General features: G+C 41.4%; 1 protein-coding gene across 5 annotated transcripts in view; it reads left to right on the top strand.

Moving 5' to 3' along the window:
* CEP112 (centrosomal protein 112) overlaps positions 1 to 16,510 on the top strand; it is a 143,495-nt gene that overhangs the window by 101,062 nt on the left and 25,923 nt on the right. For 4 of the 5 annotated variants that reach the window (XM_085239898.1, XM_085239900.1, XM_085239902.1 and 1 more), the window contains 2 exons: positions 2,797 to 2,859; positions 6,049 to 6,198. In XM_085239898.1, the coding sequence (XP_085096024.1) occupies positions 2,797 to 2,859; positions 6,049 to 6,198 (213 nt within the window). The remainder of the gene's footprint in view (positions 1 to 2,796; positions 2,860 to 6,048; positions 6,199 to 16,510) is intronic. The other variant, XR_014887391.1, reaches the window with a different exon arrangement.

Genomic DNA, 16,510 nt, shown 5'->3' with positions numbered 1-16,510 from the left:
CTCTTGGAAAGAGTCCAGCGGAGGGCCACAAAGATGGTGAAGGGCCTGGAGCATCTCCCCTATGAAGAAAGGCTAAGTAAACTGGGTCTGTTTAGCCTTGAGAAAAGAAGACTGAGAGGGGACCTGATCCAGGTTTATAAATATCTGAGGTGTGGCGGCCATAGCGGTGAGGCCAGTCTCTTTTCAGTGGTACGTGGAGACAGGACGAGGGGAAACGGACATAAGCTGCAGCATAGGAAGTTTCGCACGAATGTGCGTAAGAACTTCTTCACGGTGAGGGTGACGGAGCACTGGAACAGGCTGCCCAGGGAGGTTGTGGAGTCTCCTTCTCTGGAGATATTCAAGTCTCGCCTGGACGCCTACCTGTGCGACCTGGTGTAGGGAACCTGCTTTGGCAGGGGGGTTGGTCTCGATGATCTCTAGAGGTCCCTTCCAACCCCTACAATTCTGTGATTCTGTGAAATAAATGCAAGTGTTTGTTGTTGACTTGGAGAAAATGTACTGGTATTTTGCAGGTTGGTATTTGTTGAAGCCATTGCAAAATAAAACGCTGTAATTGCGTTTAGATGAACTTGTCGGATGTACTTTGTCTTCAGAGAGGAGGAAAACACTGAAACTCAGCATCTCCTTTGTATCCCCTCTGTCATGACTGTCTCAGGTTGTCCTGGTTCTGTGCAGTATGAACAAAGGAGTTTTGCTTTGTTTCTGAAAGCTGTAGGTTTGTTTTGGTTCTTTATTGAGATTTCTTCAGGAGGTTTTCAAGCTGCTTCTGTGGGAGATGGAGACTTTTACCCCAGGCATGCTGAGAGAGAGCAGCTGCAATGTGATCTGTGCAGTGCTTTGCTGGCTGGTAGCTCTGCCTTTCTGGGAGCAGCAGAAATTTAATCTATTGCAGACATTTATTTTTTTTACTTTTTTTCCTAAACTGACACTTTCAGTCACTTTAGGATTTACCAACACTGCACATCATAGCCTGGATAAGAGTGCAGTGGAAGGAGTTAACGTGGGTGAGCCTGAGCACAAGGAGAAGTGTAGCACGGAGCTGACACAGCTCCTCCTGTGTTATTGCTCTCCTTATCATGCAGCCCTCACTGTGCTTTCCATGGCAGATATAAAAAAGGTGGAACTTTCTTTGTCTGATGCTCCAGAATCCTTATGTATGTTGTTTTAAACCAATGTGTGGTGCCACTATCTCTACTTACTAACTAACAAAACAACAACTTACTAATAACTAACAACAAAAAAGTGTTCTTGAAATACTTAATAATTGATTTTGATTAACCATTTATTAATACTGACTAACGCATGAAATATGAAGACTTCCATATGTTTCATAATCTCAGAATTTGAAGGGATTCAAGGCCTTAAATTGCAGCATTGTGTAAACTCACAGATTATGTTTAACTGGCTGTAATAGACTTGCACTAAGCTGCACCACGGAGCTGCATGATGCAGAGGATCTGAGCCTTGTCATGCTCTCCTGTAGCCCTTTGAAAACACTGTCTGCAATTTTAAGCCTCTACGTTTAAAGTCCACTAAAATCAGTATCAGCATTAGCTTGACCAAAGGGCCTCATGCTTGCAGAACCCAAGCTTAGCCTTACAGCTGGACCGACCCATGTGGGACAGAGAGGCTTTGAGGCCCTTTGGTGGCTGTGGTCCCCAACCTATGGGGCTGGCACATGAAACGGAGGGGACAGATCAAAGGTTGGAACACGGGATCGCATTTGTTTTTGAAAACTTAATCAGCTTAAATTTGTTTCAGAACTCTGCTTCGCAATGTTCCATCCCCTAAGAAAGTGTTTTCTTTAGGCATTTCTCCTCAGATTGTAGAGCCAAGAACATGAGAGCGCTGAGGAGTTCATGGGAGGGCAGTGATGTGATGCTGTGATGCAGTGGGACCTTGGAAGAGAAATGGGAATTAGAGTTGTGTCCTGAAATTAAACTGAAAATATGTTTTACTTATTGTTATCTAATTATTATGGAAAAGAAAGTATTTGAGGGAAACCCTTACAAGCTGTTTTCCCCCAGAAGTAAGGAAGCATATCCTTACTGGACTCCACTGTGCCTTGTTTTCAGTGGGTTTTGTTCTTAATCATTGAGCTGTGAATCACAGAATCACAGAATGGCCGAGTTGGAAGGGAGCTCAAGGATCATGAATCTCCAACCCCCTGCCACAGGCAGGGCCACCAATCTCCCCATTTAATACCAGCCCAGGCTGCCCAGGGCCCCATCCAACAAAAAGAAAAGCCAGGAGCAGGAAGGAGCTGTGGCCAAGGAGAGCCCACTTGGGCTGACATGCAGTTTGATCACAGCCTGGAACAAAGCAGGGGAGCTGGACTGGGGAAAAGGAAGCCATGATGTTGGGCTGCCCCGCATAGTCTGCTTGGTGCTGTACCCCTCTACAGCCTGTGCTGGGGCTTTTTCCTTCCGTCTTTCCTTCCTTTACAGTTGCATCACCCCAATAAACCGGTGGCTGTGTTCCTTCCTCCCCTTGCCACATGAATGCGCACTCTTCTCTCTCTCCCCCTTTTTTTTTTTTTAATCCTCAGAACTCTTTATGTTTTTCTAATAATTGGCAGCAGAGGTACAATTTCTCCCCTCTTTCAAGCGATGAATAGCTGGCCCCAGATCAAAGGCGAGCCCTCGCGGTTTGCTGGCTGCCGCAGAAGGGCGTGGGGCTGGCGTGGGTCCCGGCTGGTGATGGGCACGGCGGCTCGGTGCCCGGGGGGGCTGCCAGCAGCACGCTGCTCACCCCAGCTCATCGGGTGCCTCTGTCTGTGTGTGTGTGTTTCAGGCCAACGGCCGACTGAAGCAGATGGAGAAGGAGTGCAGCCAGAAGCTGGCCAAGTCCTCGCAGGTAGGTGACGAGAAGACAGGAGCTTCCCATGAGCTCATTTGATTTGGAGACCTGATGAAAAGTGTAATTACTTCTGCTCTTAAGTGTAGGTCTTTATGATCAGGAGAAGCTGTAACCGTTTCCCAAATCAAATATACAGAGTCGTCCTTAAGATTTTAACCTTAGGAAAAAGACAGAGACGTACAACTCGCTGTAAAAGATTTTATTTTTTGTTTTCTTCCATCTTTTGAGAACCCCCGGAGGATTGAGCCCTCTGTCTGGGAAATGCAGCCCCAGCAGCAGCCCCTGTAAGCAGCACAGCCCATGGAGCCCAGAGCCCTGCAGATACCAGAGCTGTATCTTTGTCACCAGGTGGGCTTTGCCCACAAGGCCCATGTTAGGGCTGCAGTTCCAGATGGGCATTCTGCTGGTTAGTATTGCTCTTACCCAATTTTTGTTCTGAGGGTGATGAGGCACTGGCACACACTGCCCAAAGAGGAGGTGGTGCCCATCCCTGGAGACGCTCAGGTCAGGCTGGATGGGCTCTGAGCGCCTGATAGAGCCGTGGGTGTCCCTGTTCGTGGCAGAGCAGTTGGACTAGATGCCCTTCCAACTCAAACGATTCAGTGAATCTAATTCAGCATTTTTGCCCAGAATAACATTTGGGAGAATGCAGTATCCTGAAAGCAAACAGTTTTTACATTGACTTTTTTCATTCTTTAGTGTAGTCTTTAGAACATGAAAGGTGAAAATGTGTGCTGAATTTGCATACATGCTTTAAAAAGCTAAGACAGGATGATTTCTAAATATTTCAGCTTTCAGTTTGATTGACAGGCAGTACTGAACTGTGAAAAATGATGGAGATGCAACCAGAAGTTAATCTTTTAATAAGAAAATTGCCACGAGGATTTACATGGAGGTGTCATTCTTTTCATTCCTCCCAACCTCAGCACAGTGCCTTCCTGTTACTTTCAAAGGCGTTTTCAGCAGTAGCAATAGCAGTCTACTCCTCTATTAAAATCAATAAAAGCACTATAAAGAAGAGTTTAGAACCCTCCAAACTAGAGAGGAGATCAATGACACAATGAGAAGAAATTGCAAAATCTAAAGTTTGCAAAACACTTCAAAATTTGTAAAGCTCTCGATTTCTACTTTTCAGCTACCTTTGGTAAAGCTTTAGAAAGAATAAGACTTGAAATGATGGGTCTGAATAGCAGAAAATTTGTGAAACCCAAAAAGTAACATCATGTGTGTCAGACCTTAAGGAAGAGTTCCTTGTCATTGCTAACTCGAATTTACCTTTGGTTTGTCACTTTTGTACCATTATCAGCTTCTCTGTGCCAGACATACTGGCTGAACAAAGTGGGTCTTGATCCATTTGTTAAAGACAGATGGACTAATTCAAGCATATCTCAATTTTTAAACAAGGGGCAAGAGAAATGGCTTTAATTGTTACAGTGGGAACACCTATGTAGCACAGTGCAAAGCAATAAATATCTAGTCTAAATGTCATAATAAATTTTGTCAGACTGAAATTTATTGGCCTGTAGAGTAGTCTCAAAATGGAAAAACTTGGAGGCATGTTTTTTTTTAAGGTAGGCATTGCTGTAGCTAACACACACTGTTCTCTTTATTGGGGAGAGATGGACCCAGCAACCAGACCTGGCATTCCTCTGTGCTTTCTGGGGCAGACACAACACATACATCATATGTCAGGGCTATTTGGCACAATGAAGACGTTTTACTCTCATGTCTGAATTTCTTTACTTTTGTGGGTTTGAATCAAATCCCTAGTGTTTCTTGAGCATAGTCTTTTTTTTGCTCAGTATTAATAATGGGTCAATTGCAACTTTTCTTGTGGTCACGTTGCTGACAACATCCGTCTAATCTCATGCTCTGTGGCCTCTTGGAGCATTCACTTTTAACACCCACAGAAAGAAGATATTTCAAGAAATTTCCTCTGAAGCTTATGCAAAGTAAACAGATTTTTTTCTCCGAAAAGCACTGCATAAAGCAAATCTTTCTCCATCAATTCGTGCTGAAATTCCCTAGCATGTGTTTTAGAATTCCTATGCTAGCCCAGCATCTCAGCCCAGTAAAAACTTCAAATTTCACTTCTGTTATATTAATGGGTTATTTTATCTTTTTTTTTTAAGTGACAAAACAAAATATACATAAATCTAGGAGATATCCATGTACGTTTTACTCAGGATCTGCTTTGCTCTGTAGGATCTTCAGGGCCAGTAAGACATAGAGAAATAAATTAAAGTTTTAAATCCTTTTCCTCTTCCCTGATGGTTCTAATACCATCACTTGTGGAATATTACTTATTACATCAGTTCCATCCCATTAGTAGTTGTTTTGCAACAGCTTTTTTCTTCCAAAATAATGGTGGCCTTAGTATAGTTCAGTGCTCTGTGGCGACGAGGAGCACTGCAAACTCATCTGAGTGCCCCACTGTTCCCTCCCTGGCTGCCTGTCTTGGAGCTGTTCTCATCTCCAGCAGTTGAACCTTGAGTCTGGATACGTACATTAAAGTCAGTGGCTCTCCCATGTGGTGCAGTGATGACTTCCCTGTCAGCATAACATTCTGTAAATAAGCCTGAAGGATCTGATGTAGTTATGACTTTCCACGGTGATTTAAAAAAGGAAAATAGTGAAACAAGTGCATTTCAACAAATTGGGAGTGAATGATGTAAGAAGAGTACTGCAAGGTCCTGGGTGTTCAATCAGGTCCTGCTGCATTGCCGAGCAGAGTGCATTCAGCAGCTCTGAAATGCCACCATGAAATTCAGCATTTCATCCCAGGAGGTGAACGTGGGCTCTATGGAGCTGGAAGGTATAACTGTAGGAAATGAACACAATTATCTTCCTGCAAATTTTCCACACTCATTTCGGGGCAGTGGAAAACTGCAAACTTCCTATATTTTGAAGATCACAGATATGCTTTGTTCTCATGAGTAAATATTTTGGAATGTCATAGTGGAAAACTCTTCCAAATACTTTGTGTTCAGCAGTTTTTGTTATTTGTAGCCTCACTATCTTCCTTTCCTCTGTATGACATTTCCTGCTTGCCAGTGTGCAATGTGTTAATTGAGAATATTTGGTTTGTGCAGCAATATGCCAATGCCATGCTCTTACCAAGCATAAAAACATGCAAAGTACATGCCTGTTATTGAAGAGAGATTTAGCATGCTGTTTTCTTTTTAGATCATAGCTGAACTTAAGACAACCATTTCCTCTCTGACAGAAGAGAACAGCCGGCAGCAGCTCGCTGCAGAACAGCGGCTCCAGGAAGTTGTACAACAGTTTGAAGATAAGAAGCAGCAGCTGATTACAGATAATAACAGAGCAATCAAGGTAATCTGGGGATTTTAGTCACTGATGCCACTAGCTGGGTTGGTGTAATTAACTGCACTGTTCTGCAGTGGGCAGATGAACGCAGGTATCTTTTCCTGCTAACACGGCACTGACTGATTCCATTCACTGGACTTTGGTCAGAAGTTGGGGTTTGGCAAGTCTAACCCATCCACTTCAGTCAAATGCTTGAAGCTTTCCTTTTCTCCTGATGTTAACTCAGGTATTGTAACAGGTTTCAGCACGTTCATATGGTGCATCACAGCAGCTTCCTTTTGGTTTTCACAAGAAGATGGCAGCGTTTGCGATTAAGGACACAATGAAGGAAAGCATGTTTTTAGTACTGTGAGGGGAATCAAGTTTGTTATTATCATCATTACCATTTCTCCATATTTTGTTTTGCATCAGAGTTGCATTCTCTGGCCCTTTATAAGCTTCTTTACAGAAGCATTAAGGGACTGCTGGTGTGAGTGTCCGGACTGTGTTCCTTGCTGCTCACACACCTTGCCTCCAGTCAGCTGCAGAGGACTCTTTTTAGATGTCTTTCCTCTCAGAGTAGTAAAGAGCAAAGGAAGATTCTTTGAAAAGCTGTAATCTGCTGGGCTTGACAGCTAAAGCACTTCATTAAAAATGGTGTAGTAGGAGAAAATGCTTTTTTTCTTAGTAAGGGCGTTTGCCAAACAAAGAATGATGCTGTTAAATCTAGGAACTCATGAAAAAACAACTCCTATAGTTCTTCTGACTTCTTGAGCTGAAAAGAAATGGTGGCAATTTTACATGTTGGAACTGTCTGGTGTTCACGTAGGCTACAATTAATGTTGTCTTCTAAATTTGAGTGGTTTGCATAATGAAATTAGGTTGACATTACTATTTCATTATTTGGAGAGTGCTTTTTTTCCTTTTACCGTGAACTATTTAATGATGTTTTTCTCTTCATTTGTGTGTGTATCTTGAGGAGCAGAATTTTCTTTCTGATCATTCTTTAGTCTATTCTGTCAAAGGTATGCATATATAACCCTTGGTTTTAATTTTTTATCCAAGTTGGACCAATGGAGGTAGGTTTTATTTTCTTTGGGATCTGCAAATAGGATACTGTTAAGTCCCATTATTTTGGAGTACAGTTGGGATGATCCCACTTATGAACATGCATTATTAGTTCCCCAGCATTCCAGTGGCCAACTGGGTGTACAAAAGCACTGTGACAGTGGAGCATCCTTCCAGTATTCCAATGTATTCCAGTCAGGAATACACTGAGATTCACCAGTTGTCATGCATTCTACCTTCAGAAGTTATAGCTTTGTAAAACATGTTTGAGACTGCTTGGCAGCTTCTTTTCTTCACACCTGGTGCTCGTGCTACTACTGGATTTATAGATTCACAAAAGTTACTTTTAATGGAAGCAATTCAGCTATTAGTAACAGCAGCTTTTGAACACTAATGGTTATGGATTCTATGAAATCCTTCTCCGTGTAAATGTGTTTTCTGCCATTATAGACTTAATTTAGACATCATGACTCAGAATATAATGAAATACATACAAACCAAAGGGGAATTGTGCACGGTGTTGCTGAGCTGTGTCCTGGTGAATTTTTGGCCCTGGTGTTGTGTTCTCTAAGATTTGGTCAACATGGGGAAGAAATTGCAGGAGATGTTATACTTAGAGATCTGGAACTTTTGTTCAGTATCATTAAGGTTGTAGTTGAAAAAAATCTTCCTTTGAAACCACTGATTTATTGGAAATGAATTGAAAGCCAGATATCTGAGCAGAAAATTCTTAGGAAGATGAACTGCTGCATATACTTCTACAAAAGTAAAGAGATGTTTTTAATATTCAATCACTTTGTATTTTTAAGAACCACACATACTTTCTAGACAAGCATATGCAGAAATACTTTGCTTTATGTTAGCCTGAGGCAAAAAAAACTGTTCCTGGTGAAGTGGAATCCTAGATGTACTGGGGATAGGGAAAGGAATCTATCCCAGGGTAAGCTGAAGACCATGAGAGTTGATTGAAGAAACATTTTAAAGACAAAGCAATTCTTAATATGTTATAAGCTTTACAGAGGACTTAATACAAGCTATTGAAAAGACTATCACTGAAAAACAGGCAATTGCTAAATATAACGTTGATTTAAGCTAACACTGAGGAACAGATTGCAATATACTTTATACGGTATTGGGTGACTTCCTGTAAGGCCTTCCACTTATTATTCTTTTCAAAGGGAGAAATATATTTTTACAGAAACCAACTGGCTCTCAGAGAAGTTCCACGTTTAGTCAGTAAAGTGATATCCAGATGTGGATGCCATTGTACATGATTTTGATGTTAATGCAAATTCCTGACTCTCTTCTAGTTTTCTAAGTCCTTATTATTTCATGATTGCATCCATCTCCTCAGTCTTGATTTTTCTTAATAGTATCTTAAGCATTAGCAAAAAAAGAATAAAAGAAACTTAAGAACATTTCGCTTCTTTTGACAACCTAAAAGCCCAATCTGAGCAACACTTTTAGTCTTCAGATGGCCTCAATTTGGGTCAGTTTGAGACATGCTTAAAGCACTTGGCATTCTGTATTGCAGTGTGATTTGTCTGGCCTAGGGCAAGCCAAGCTTCGTGCTGTCAGACTCATACAGTCAGGGTAGAAGCTTGGCTGGTGAACTTCCTTTCTTGTGGCTTAGGAGGTATCCACTTCGGATACCACCAAATTGCAACATCCAGCAGTAAGCATCCAAGTTGCAGTGATCTGACACAGTGCTGAGCAATGAGGTGACTGCTATTGCTGCCTCCTTCTGCTGGTGAATGTGAGCCTGCAGGGATTACGACAGGGGATGGCCCCAGGAGCACGGCTCCGTGCTGTGCACATCTCTTGGCTTTGAACTTTCCAGTGGGCCTGGTGTGGGGCAAAGCCAGCAATGCTCACCTGGTCTCGGTGCCATGCTGCTCCCCTAATGTGCTTACACATCAAAGATTAGGAACCACTGGATTAGTTGAGAGCACAGTTATATTAATGCCCTGCAGATGGTTGGAAAAGCTTCATAAGTTGTAGTGTCTGTTAACCTGTTTGTGATGCTTTATGCAGGGATTTTGGAAGGTTTTGGATGCTGAACTCCTGAGAATGTCTATGCGGGAGTTCTGTTGGTGATGTAAGTGCTGTGTAAACTTATTAAGGCTAAATTTAAACTAGCTGTCTTACATTCTGATTGCAATCTAGCCACAGCAGCCCAGAGCTCAGCACTGTCAAATGGTCAGAACGCTTACCTAACTGTTCTGATGCTGTTAGCAGTGGTTTCTGCCTGGATCCAGCTCTAGCATGTAGCTGATTGCATTGTAGAGAAACCTGCAGGTGATTTGTGAAACCCTAGCCTCTTTTTTTTTTTTTCTTTTTTTTTTTCTTTTCTGAAATTCTTTTGGATTCTGGGATTGAAAATGGTGCAGAGCTGCAAAACAGTCAGAATGTTTTAATGCAGAATTAGATGGCCAAGTGTGGACTCCACATCAAAAAGCAGTTTGTGGAAAGAAATGGATGATGGAGAGCATGCAGCGACAAACCCACAACAGAAAGGGAAGAGAATGATGCTTTTTTGCCAGAAGAACCACATTTGTTATTTGGCTCTTACTATTTATTCTAGAATTCTGTTATATCCCCTGAATTAACACCAAAATTTCATTAGCAAAACATGTTTTGAAGATGATATATTTCAACACTTTGTGTATCAGCCAAATCATGATCAGATTAATTCTGTTAACAAAAAGAACATAAAAGATTTCTAGGAAAGAATGTCATACAATAATGTTCTTCTTCAAGTGAAGAAGTTTGGAACAGTTGTTTTTCTTCGTTATGTTTTAAAATGTTGAGGGGAAAAAATCAAAAGTGTGACTTATAGCCATAGCAGCACAAAGGAGAAAACTTCTGGTTTGAACTTGTCCAGACTAATGTGGGCACTGAGTACTCTCAACAGGATCATATATGTGTTAGATGCTGCCCTATCTTGGAGCAAGAAAATAATTTCCTCTGTGCAAACGCTTGGCTGAGGCTTTATCAACACGGTGACATTTCTGAGTGCAGTTATCAGAAAATACTCTGCTGTCACTGTCCCTGTATGAGGTACCCCGCTTGTAATCCCCCTTCCCTTTCACCTTTGGTTCCAGCTAAAAGTAAAGCAAATAATTTTAAGCCTTGGGTTGTTTAAAGCATTCAGAACATTTCTTCAAGGGTACCTGATATCTTTGTTTCCAAAAAGTAGTTGTCAAAATATACTGGTGGTGTTTGCAAATCCCTCTGAACGCGGTATAGGAAAGAAACGATGTTTTTAAAAATGTTTTGAATAAACTCCTTTTAGTTATATTTTAATATCAGCCATGTTTATTAGCAAATTCCACTTGTAATTACAAATAATATTTGGTATTAAAAGAAAAAGCATGTCAGAACTGTGGGAACATGAGCTGAGTGATGGGAGTCCTGCAGAAATGTTTAGCCTGTTGTCCTGAAAGTACCTTTTGGAACGCTGGAATTACTTTGTATTTCCCAATGATGTTTTTAATAAGAAAAATTACAGTTTCTAGATTTTAAAGTCCCAGGCAAAGCTAGCAGTCAGCGTTTTAGGTGTCTTATTAGTGCTTCCGAAGGGAGAAGATGCATCAGAGAGCATGCAATGTAAATAGACCTGGTGTACTGTACAGAAAAGAAGCATTTTTGGTTCTGTCTTAGAAATGAGACAGCACAGTGTAGAGCCTTCACTCTGCCTGGGTTTGTGGCAGAGCTGGAAATTACCTCCAGCTCCTGAGCTCTGGTCAGGGGTGCATCCATCCCTTCTGCAAGGAGCTCGGGATCCAAGCAGTAACAGGGTTAGGGTTGGATTAGGGTCCAAGCAGTAAGAGAACTGCAGTGCTGCGTGGTTGGAGTGGCTCTTGGCAGTGAGGGAGCCCAGTGTGAGGCCACATCTAACAGCACACTTGCAGTCTGGTCAGACCCCTGTGAGAGCCCAGCCAGTTCCGCTCTTTACTTTTTTGTTAAAGCTTCTGACAAGTTTCCAAGCTGTGGCAAATAAAGGGGGAGTGATTTACATGTTCAGCATTTTCTTTGTGTGTACAGCAGAAGGACTGTACTAACTAGCTGCTCAGAAAGCTCTGGCCATGTGTAACTGATAGCACTGGAAGCATTAATAGGAAAAAAAAGCCCGGCAGGCTAACAACTAGAACCTAAAACTTCGGCTAAAGTGAGGGTGTATTATTTCAGTGACTTTTTGGCAATGAGTCTTGACTTGCTCTCTTCTCCACCTTACACTGGTGCATTAATGGTAGCTTTTATAATGTAGACTGCTGTTGAATAGCTGCACGAAGAGCTTTAGCCAGTAAGATGCATTATTTTTTAGTAAATCTTATTGTAATGTTTATCTTACCTTCTATGATTTTTTAGCGTATCAATGCCTGTAAAAAGGAGATGAGCATTTCACTGTTGAAACTGACACTGGCTCGTGTCGTACAAGACATCTGGTCAGAACATGCATTGCAATTTGGGATGGTTCCGTGACCACAGACATGCCAAATTCTGCCAGTCGTTGGGGATCTTCAGAGATGTGTTTGTCACCAAGTTCTCCAGAGGGGTCTCAAATCCCCCTAATTGCCTTTGTGGCAAAGCATTTGCATCCTAAACCATTTGGTGTGGTGAAATAAAGAGTTTTAAGGGACTATCTTGATGTTAAATACATTTAGTCATTCTTCATGGGTCTCTACTTCTTTGTTGCTGGCTTTAGTCTGTAATAATAGTCATAATTCTGCAGTGTCTTTATTAGTGGGGAATTACAAGGCGCCAACATAGAAATTTTTGTACCTTAGCATTGTAAAGTAGTCGTGAAAATTTACCGTGCAAATAACATTATCTTGCTCTTAATTTCCTATATCCCATTTGATCAGCAGGGGAACTCCAAACAGATAGGCAAATGAAATCTGCAGGGCGTTTCTGCTTTAGATTTCTCTTTTACACGGGGTCCAAGCTCAGAAGTACCTTCTTGTTGGTTTTTGTTGATGTGAACATTAGTTTGACCCAAATTTATGCTGCAAGAGAAATGAGGGTTTAGCCCCAAGCCTATTGGCTGTTGCTTACATTCTGTCTCATGATTCCCTTACATGGCTGTCTTTAAAAAGGCTGTATCAACACAATCATGAATGGTAATGGTAATAAAAAAAAGGCTTATTTTGTGTTATGGTTAATCAGCTATTAATAGCAACCAACATTTTAAAAAGTCCTCTCTCCTTTTCATAATCATATCTGTTTTTCTGCTGCCACAAATTATTTCATTGTATGAGGCACAGTACCTTCTCTTCAAAATTACAGGGTTTCAGATGTTTAGCCAATCAGGCAAGCTGAGTGGCTGAGCATCTGCAAGTACTTTATAATATCTTTGACATGCTTTGTGAGACAAAGAATTGAGTCATCTTTTTTTCCCGCAGCAAGCTTTGCACTCTGGCATTTTTCTCCACTTTTCATGTCTCAACACATTGAAGAACTTACCATGGCCAACAGCAAAATCAGACTTACAGGTTTTATAAAAGCCTAGAACCGGTGCTTGCCTCGTCTCTGAACTGCAGTCCAATTCTGTTGGGCAGGTTTAGAAGTTTGGATTTTTCCTACATTTTCATTGTTGTCCTCGGTGTTTTTCTTTCTCTGCAGAAGAAACTCCGCTGCCTGAGTGCTCTTTGTTCTCTCTCAGCCCTAAAGGGAGGCTGCATTTCATCTGTCAGTCCCCAAATTACAGAATTAAAGATGCCATAAATGCATGATAAAATATGAACTCTCATGTAGTGAAGCTATCGGTTTCTTCTAGCAAGGTAGACTACTATAATTTTTCTTTGGAAGAAAGATTTCAAAACAACCCATAAAATCACTGCTTTTAACTGCCAGAACTGGAGTTAAAACATGAGTGGGGTCCCTGTCTATTAGAAGGATGCAGAGAAAGCACTCTTAATGATGAGCATTAAATACTGACAACGTGAGCCTATGCTGGTAATGAAGATGAGCAGACAGGGTTTTTCTCTGCAATGTAAGAAATTGGAAATGAGCTTTTTTGAGGCTGTCTCGACAATTGCAGTTTATTGTGCTATTGCTTTTCAAAGATGCTTTACTCTCCAAAAAGCAGAGGGACTTTTATGAGGAGGAGAGAGCGGAGCTTAGAGAGGCAGAGCTGGGGAGAGATCCAAAGCTATGGGACACACTGCGTGGGAGATGAGCCCATGCTCAAATCCCTGGGACTTCGCTGAGAGGAAAAATAAAAAAGATAAAGATACAAACAAGTGTCTAACGTCCTCCAAACACAGGGCATCTGCAAAGCAGTCTGTGCATAGGACTGTGTAGACTTTCCAAAGGCTGTTCTTTGTTCCAGTTCCAGTGAGTTCCTGGAACACAGCCTCCTTCCCTGCTCCTGGAACAGCCTTGACTGCAGGGCTTCTCCAGCCGTGTAGGTGGAAACACAATATGTGTGAACTATATATTCAACCAACAAAAGATTGCTGGGGAAAAATGGCATCTTCAAAGCAAACCTTCCATAGTCCACAAACATTTATTACTCTGTAGTAAAGGTTTTAAAACCTGGCACAGTAACATGCATAGCAGGGTTTGGCAAACAGAGATCTGGGGATGTGGACCCAGTCTACTTATCAGCGTGTATTTCCCTAAGATATCTCTCTTATGGTGTGGCTGATCCCAGGAGTGAGATAAAATAGCAGCAGATTGCATTAGCTTATTCAAGCATGCCGACACGATTTCTAGTATTTGTGTAAACTTTCTTTTTTTTTTTTTTTTCTTTCAAAACTGTATGTTCTAATATAGTTTGCTATCATTTCTGTGCTAAATGTGGTGCTAGCTGCTCCAGGGATATCAGCAGGAGAAGAGCCACCGAGGATTTCAGCCTTATACGTTAAAATCTTCTTGCCAAAATTATTATTGACTTTAGAGATCTTCAGATTCCATTGAAAATTTTCTGCTGGCTCTCCACTTTTACATGCAGCTCTGTAACTTTAGCAGATCACATATCAGCATATTTTTAAAAATGACTTGCAAACACTTTGGAGTGGCAGATCACAGGAAAACAGCAATGTGCCTGTTAAACTTATCAACTTTTTGCACAGTAGTTGAGCCTTTCTTAAAAGTTACAAGAGAAAGCTGGTGAATCTGAGGCTGCATGGGAGAAGTGCCTGTATTTAGGGGCAGGGCAGCAGTGGAATCGAGGGGTCAGTAGCACTCTCACCATTTTTGGAAAATAGCGCATCTTCTAGAAAGCGATATTTTTCCTACAAATGAAAATACCTAGCTTCCTTAGCAGTAAAGGATTATTACAAAGGAAGACTAAAGGAAAGCAGCCAAAGCTGCCATATTTCTGCCACTTTCTTGCATCAGTGGAGTCGAGAAGAAAGGAACTTACCAAGTTACAGTACTGTGCTTGAAAAAGAAAAAAGTGGGTGAGGACTTTTATCTGTGTATTCAGTAGATCAGATGGCAAACTCACCCAGACAGCCTAGCAGGGGAGCAGCTTCTGCTCTTCTCAGTCAGCCCTGCATGATGTGAAGCAGCACCAAGTACATCAAAAGCTACAAATATGCATTGGGAGTAAAGTTTGGGGGTTTTAAAAACATCTGTCTAATTAGCATGGCTTCTATATTTGCAAGTTCTGGCTCTGACTTTCTCACAGTTCCAAGCTGAGCAGAAGTGGCTTTTTCATCTCACGAACTCGTGTAAGAGGTTAGACCTAAAAATACTGTCACCAAACTTGACCCTTCTGATCCTAGATATAATCCTATCTCATTTCCTTCTTGTATCAATCACTCTTTTGTGCCCTGATAGAAATGCACACTCGAGCAGCTAGCCAATTTTCTTCTGGAAAAAGAAAAAAAAATGCAGATCATTTTAATTGAATGTTATTATCAGCCAGTTCTTGTGGTTTGACATGGATTCAAAATGAAGCAGTTCATCTGCTTAAAGAATGCATAGGCACTAGTATAACAACTTCAATAAGTTTTTGGATGCCTTCATCCTAAAGAAAATTTGACCTGTCCTTTAGTGGAAATTTTTTGTGCAATTGGCTGCCAAAATAGCACTAGAGCCCCAAAACTGAATAAAATTCTCTGTATCAAATTTTGCCTTCTTTCTCATTAAAATTTATACAGTAAACACTTTCATTTAGACCTGGTTCACCTTGCTGCCTTGCATTTCAAAGAGACTGCCTCAATGTCTTCGTATAGTGTACGAGAACATAAGGCAAAACAATAAGTTAGTTTCATTGAAAAGATGCATTCTTCTTTGAGCCTTTTGCATGTGGATTCTGCATTTAGAGCACATGCTCCATCTTGCATTGGGGTTTGGGATCCTTCCCTAGGAGTGGAGTATTGTCCCTGCTTCATGCACTGCCTACATTGTGCTCATTCTCTTCATTTATTAATAGAATTCAGTGCAGTATTTTATTTGTTAACCCTTGCAAACATGCATGAAGGAGGCTGTAGATTTGATGCTGAAGCTTGCAGAGAAGACTGGGAACTTCAAGGCTGAAGCTTCTCCGTAAACTCATCTCTAGACTTGTGTCTTTGACCTCTTCCAAATGCCTTTGGTCCTCCACTGAGAAAACCACCTCACGAAGCTTAAAGAACTCACCTGTTTTCTTCTTCAGGGTTCTATTAGGTTTATTCTCAAGCATATGGAATGAGTGTTGCTTGCAGGATAAGCTTAGGACTCTCAGTGAGCTTCTTGGCAAAAGTTCCCTATGCAACTGCCAGATAAGAAAGGATTGGAAAAGGAGTAAAGCAGAGATTCGTCAAGCGCAACAAAACCCATAGTCCTCTGACACAACCACTTTTTAACTACTTCTGTTACTAAAGCTGTTTCTGCTTACTTTTAGTTCAGATTTTCAAGGCACTAAAGTCAATAACTTCATCTGTCAATGTGTTAATGATTACAGAACCAAATTGGTCAGCACTGGTGGTGTTTGTGAGTGATCTAATCCGTTAATGGAACCAAACAATAGTGGTAAAGGTACCTGCTGGAACTGCCTTCATGAACGTTGGCCAACCAATCGTGAGAATCCCAAATTTGAATTTCTAATGTGTCTCCTACCTTTGGCACCTCAAGAGAGCTATATCCTCAGTGAAAAGAGCAGATTGCCAATTATGAAGAATTCATTAAGATTTGTTGAAGTTCAAAGCAAAAAGGCCAGTTCCTCACAGGTCAGGGCAACTCTTGTAGTGGTTCCTCCTTTGCCTCCAGCAGCAGCTCTTCTTCAGAACCTGTTTAGTTTTCTGCCAGCTCTGTTGGCAGGTGAAGAGAGCCCCAC

Source organism: Meleagris gallopavo, chromosome 20 (genome assembly GCF_905368555.1).
Source record: "Meleagris gallopavo chromosome 20, MGAL_WU_HG_1.1, whole genome shotgun sequence".
In the NCBI taxonomy this organism is placed as follows: Eukaryota; Metazoa; Chordata; class Aves; order Galliformes; family Phasianidae; genus Meleagris; species Meleagris gallopavo.
The sequence above is the reverse complement of the archived record's forward strand: the minus strand, read 5'-3'. Positions and strand labels throughout refer to the sequence as shown.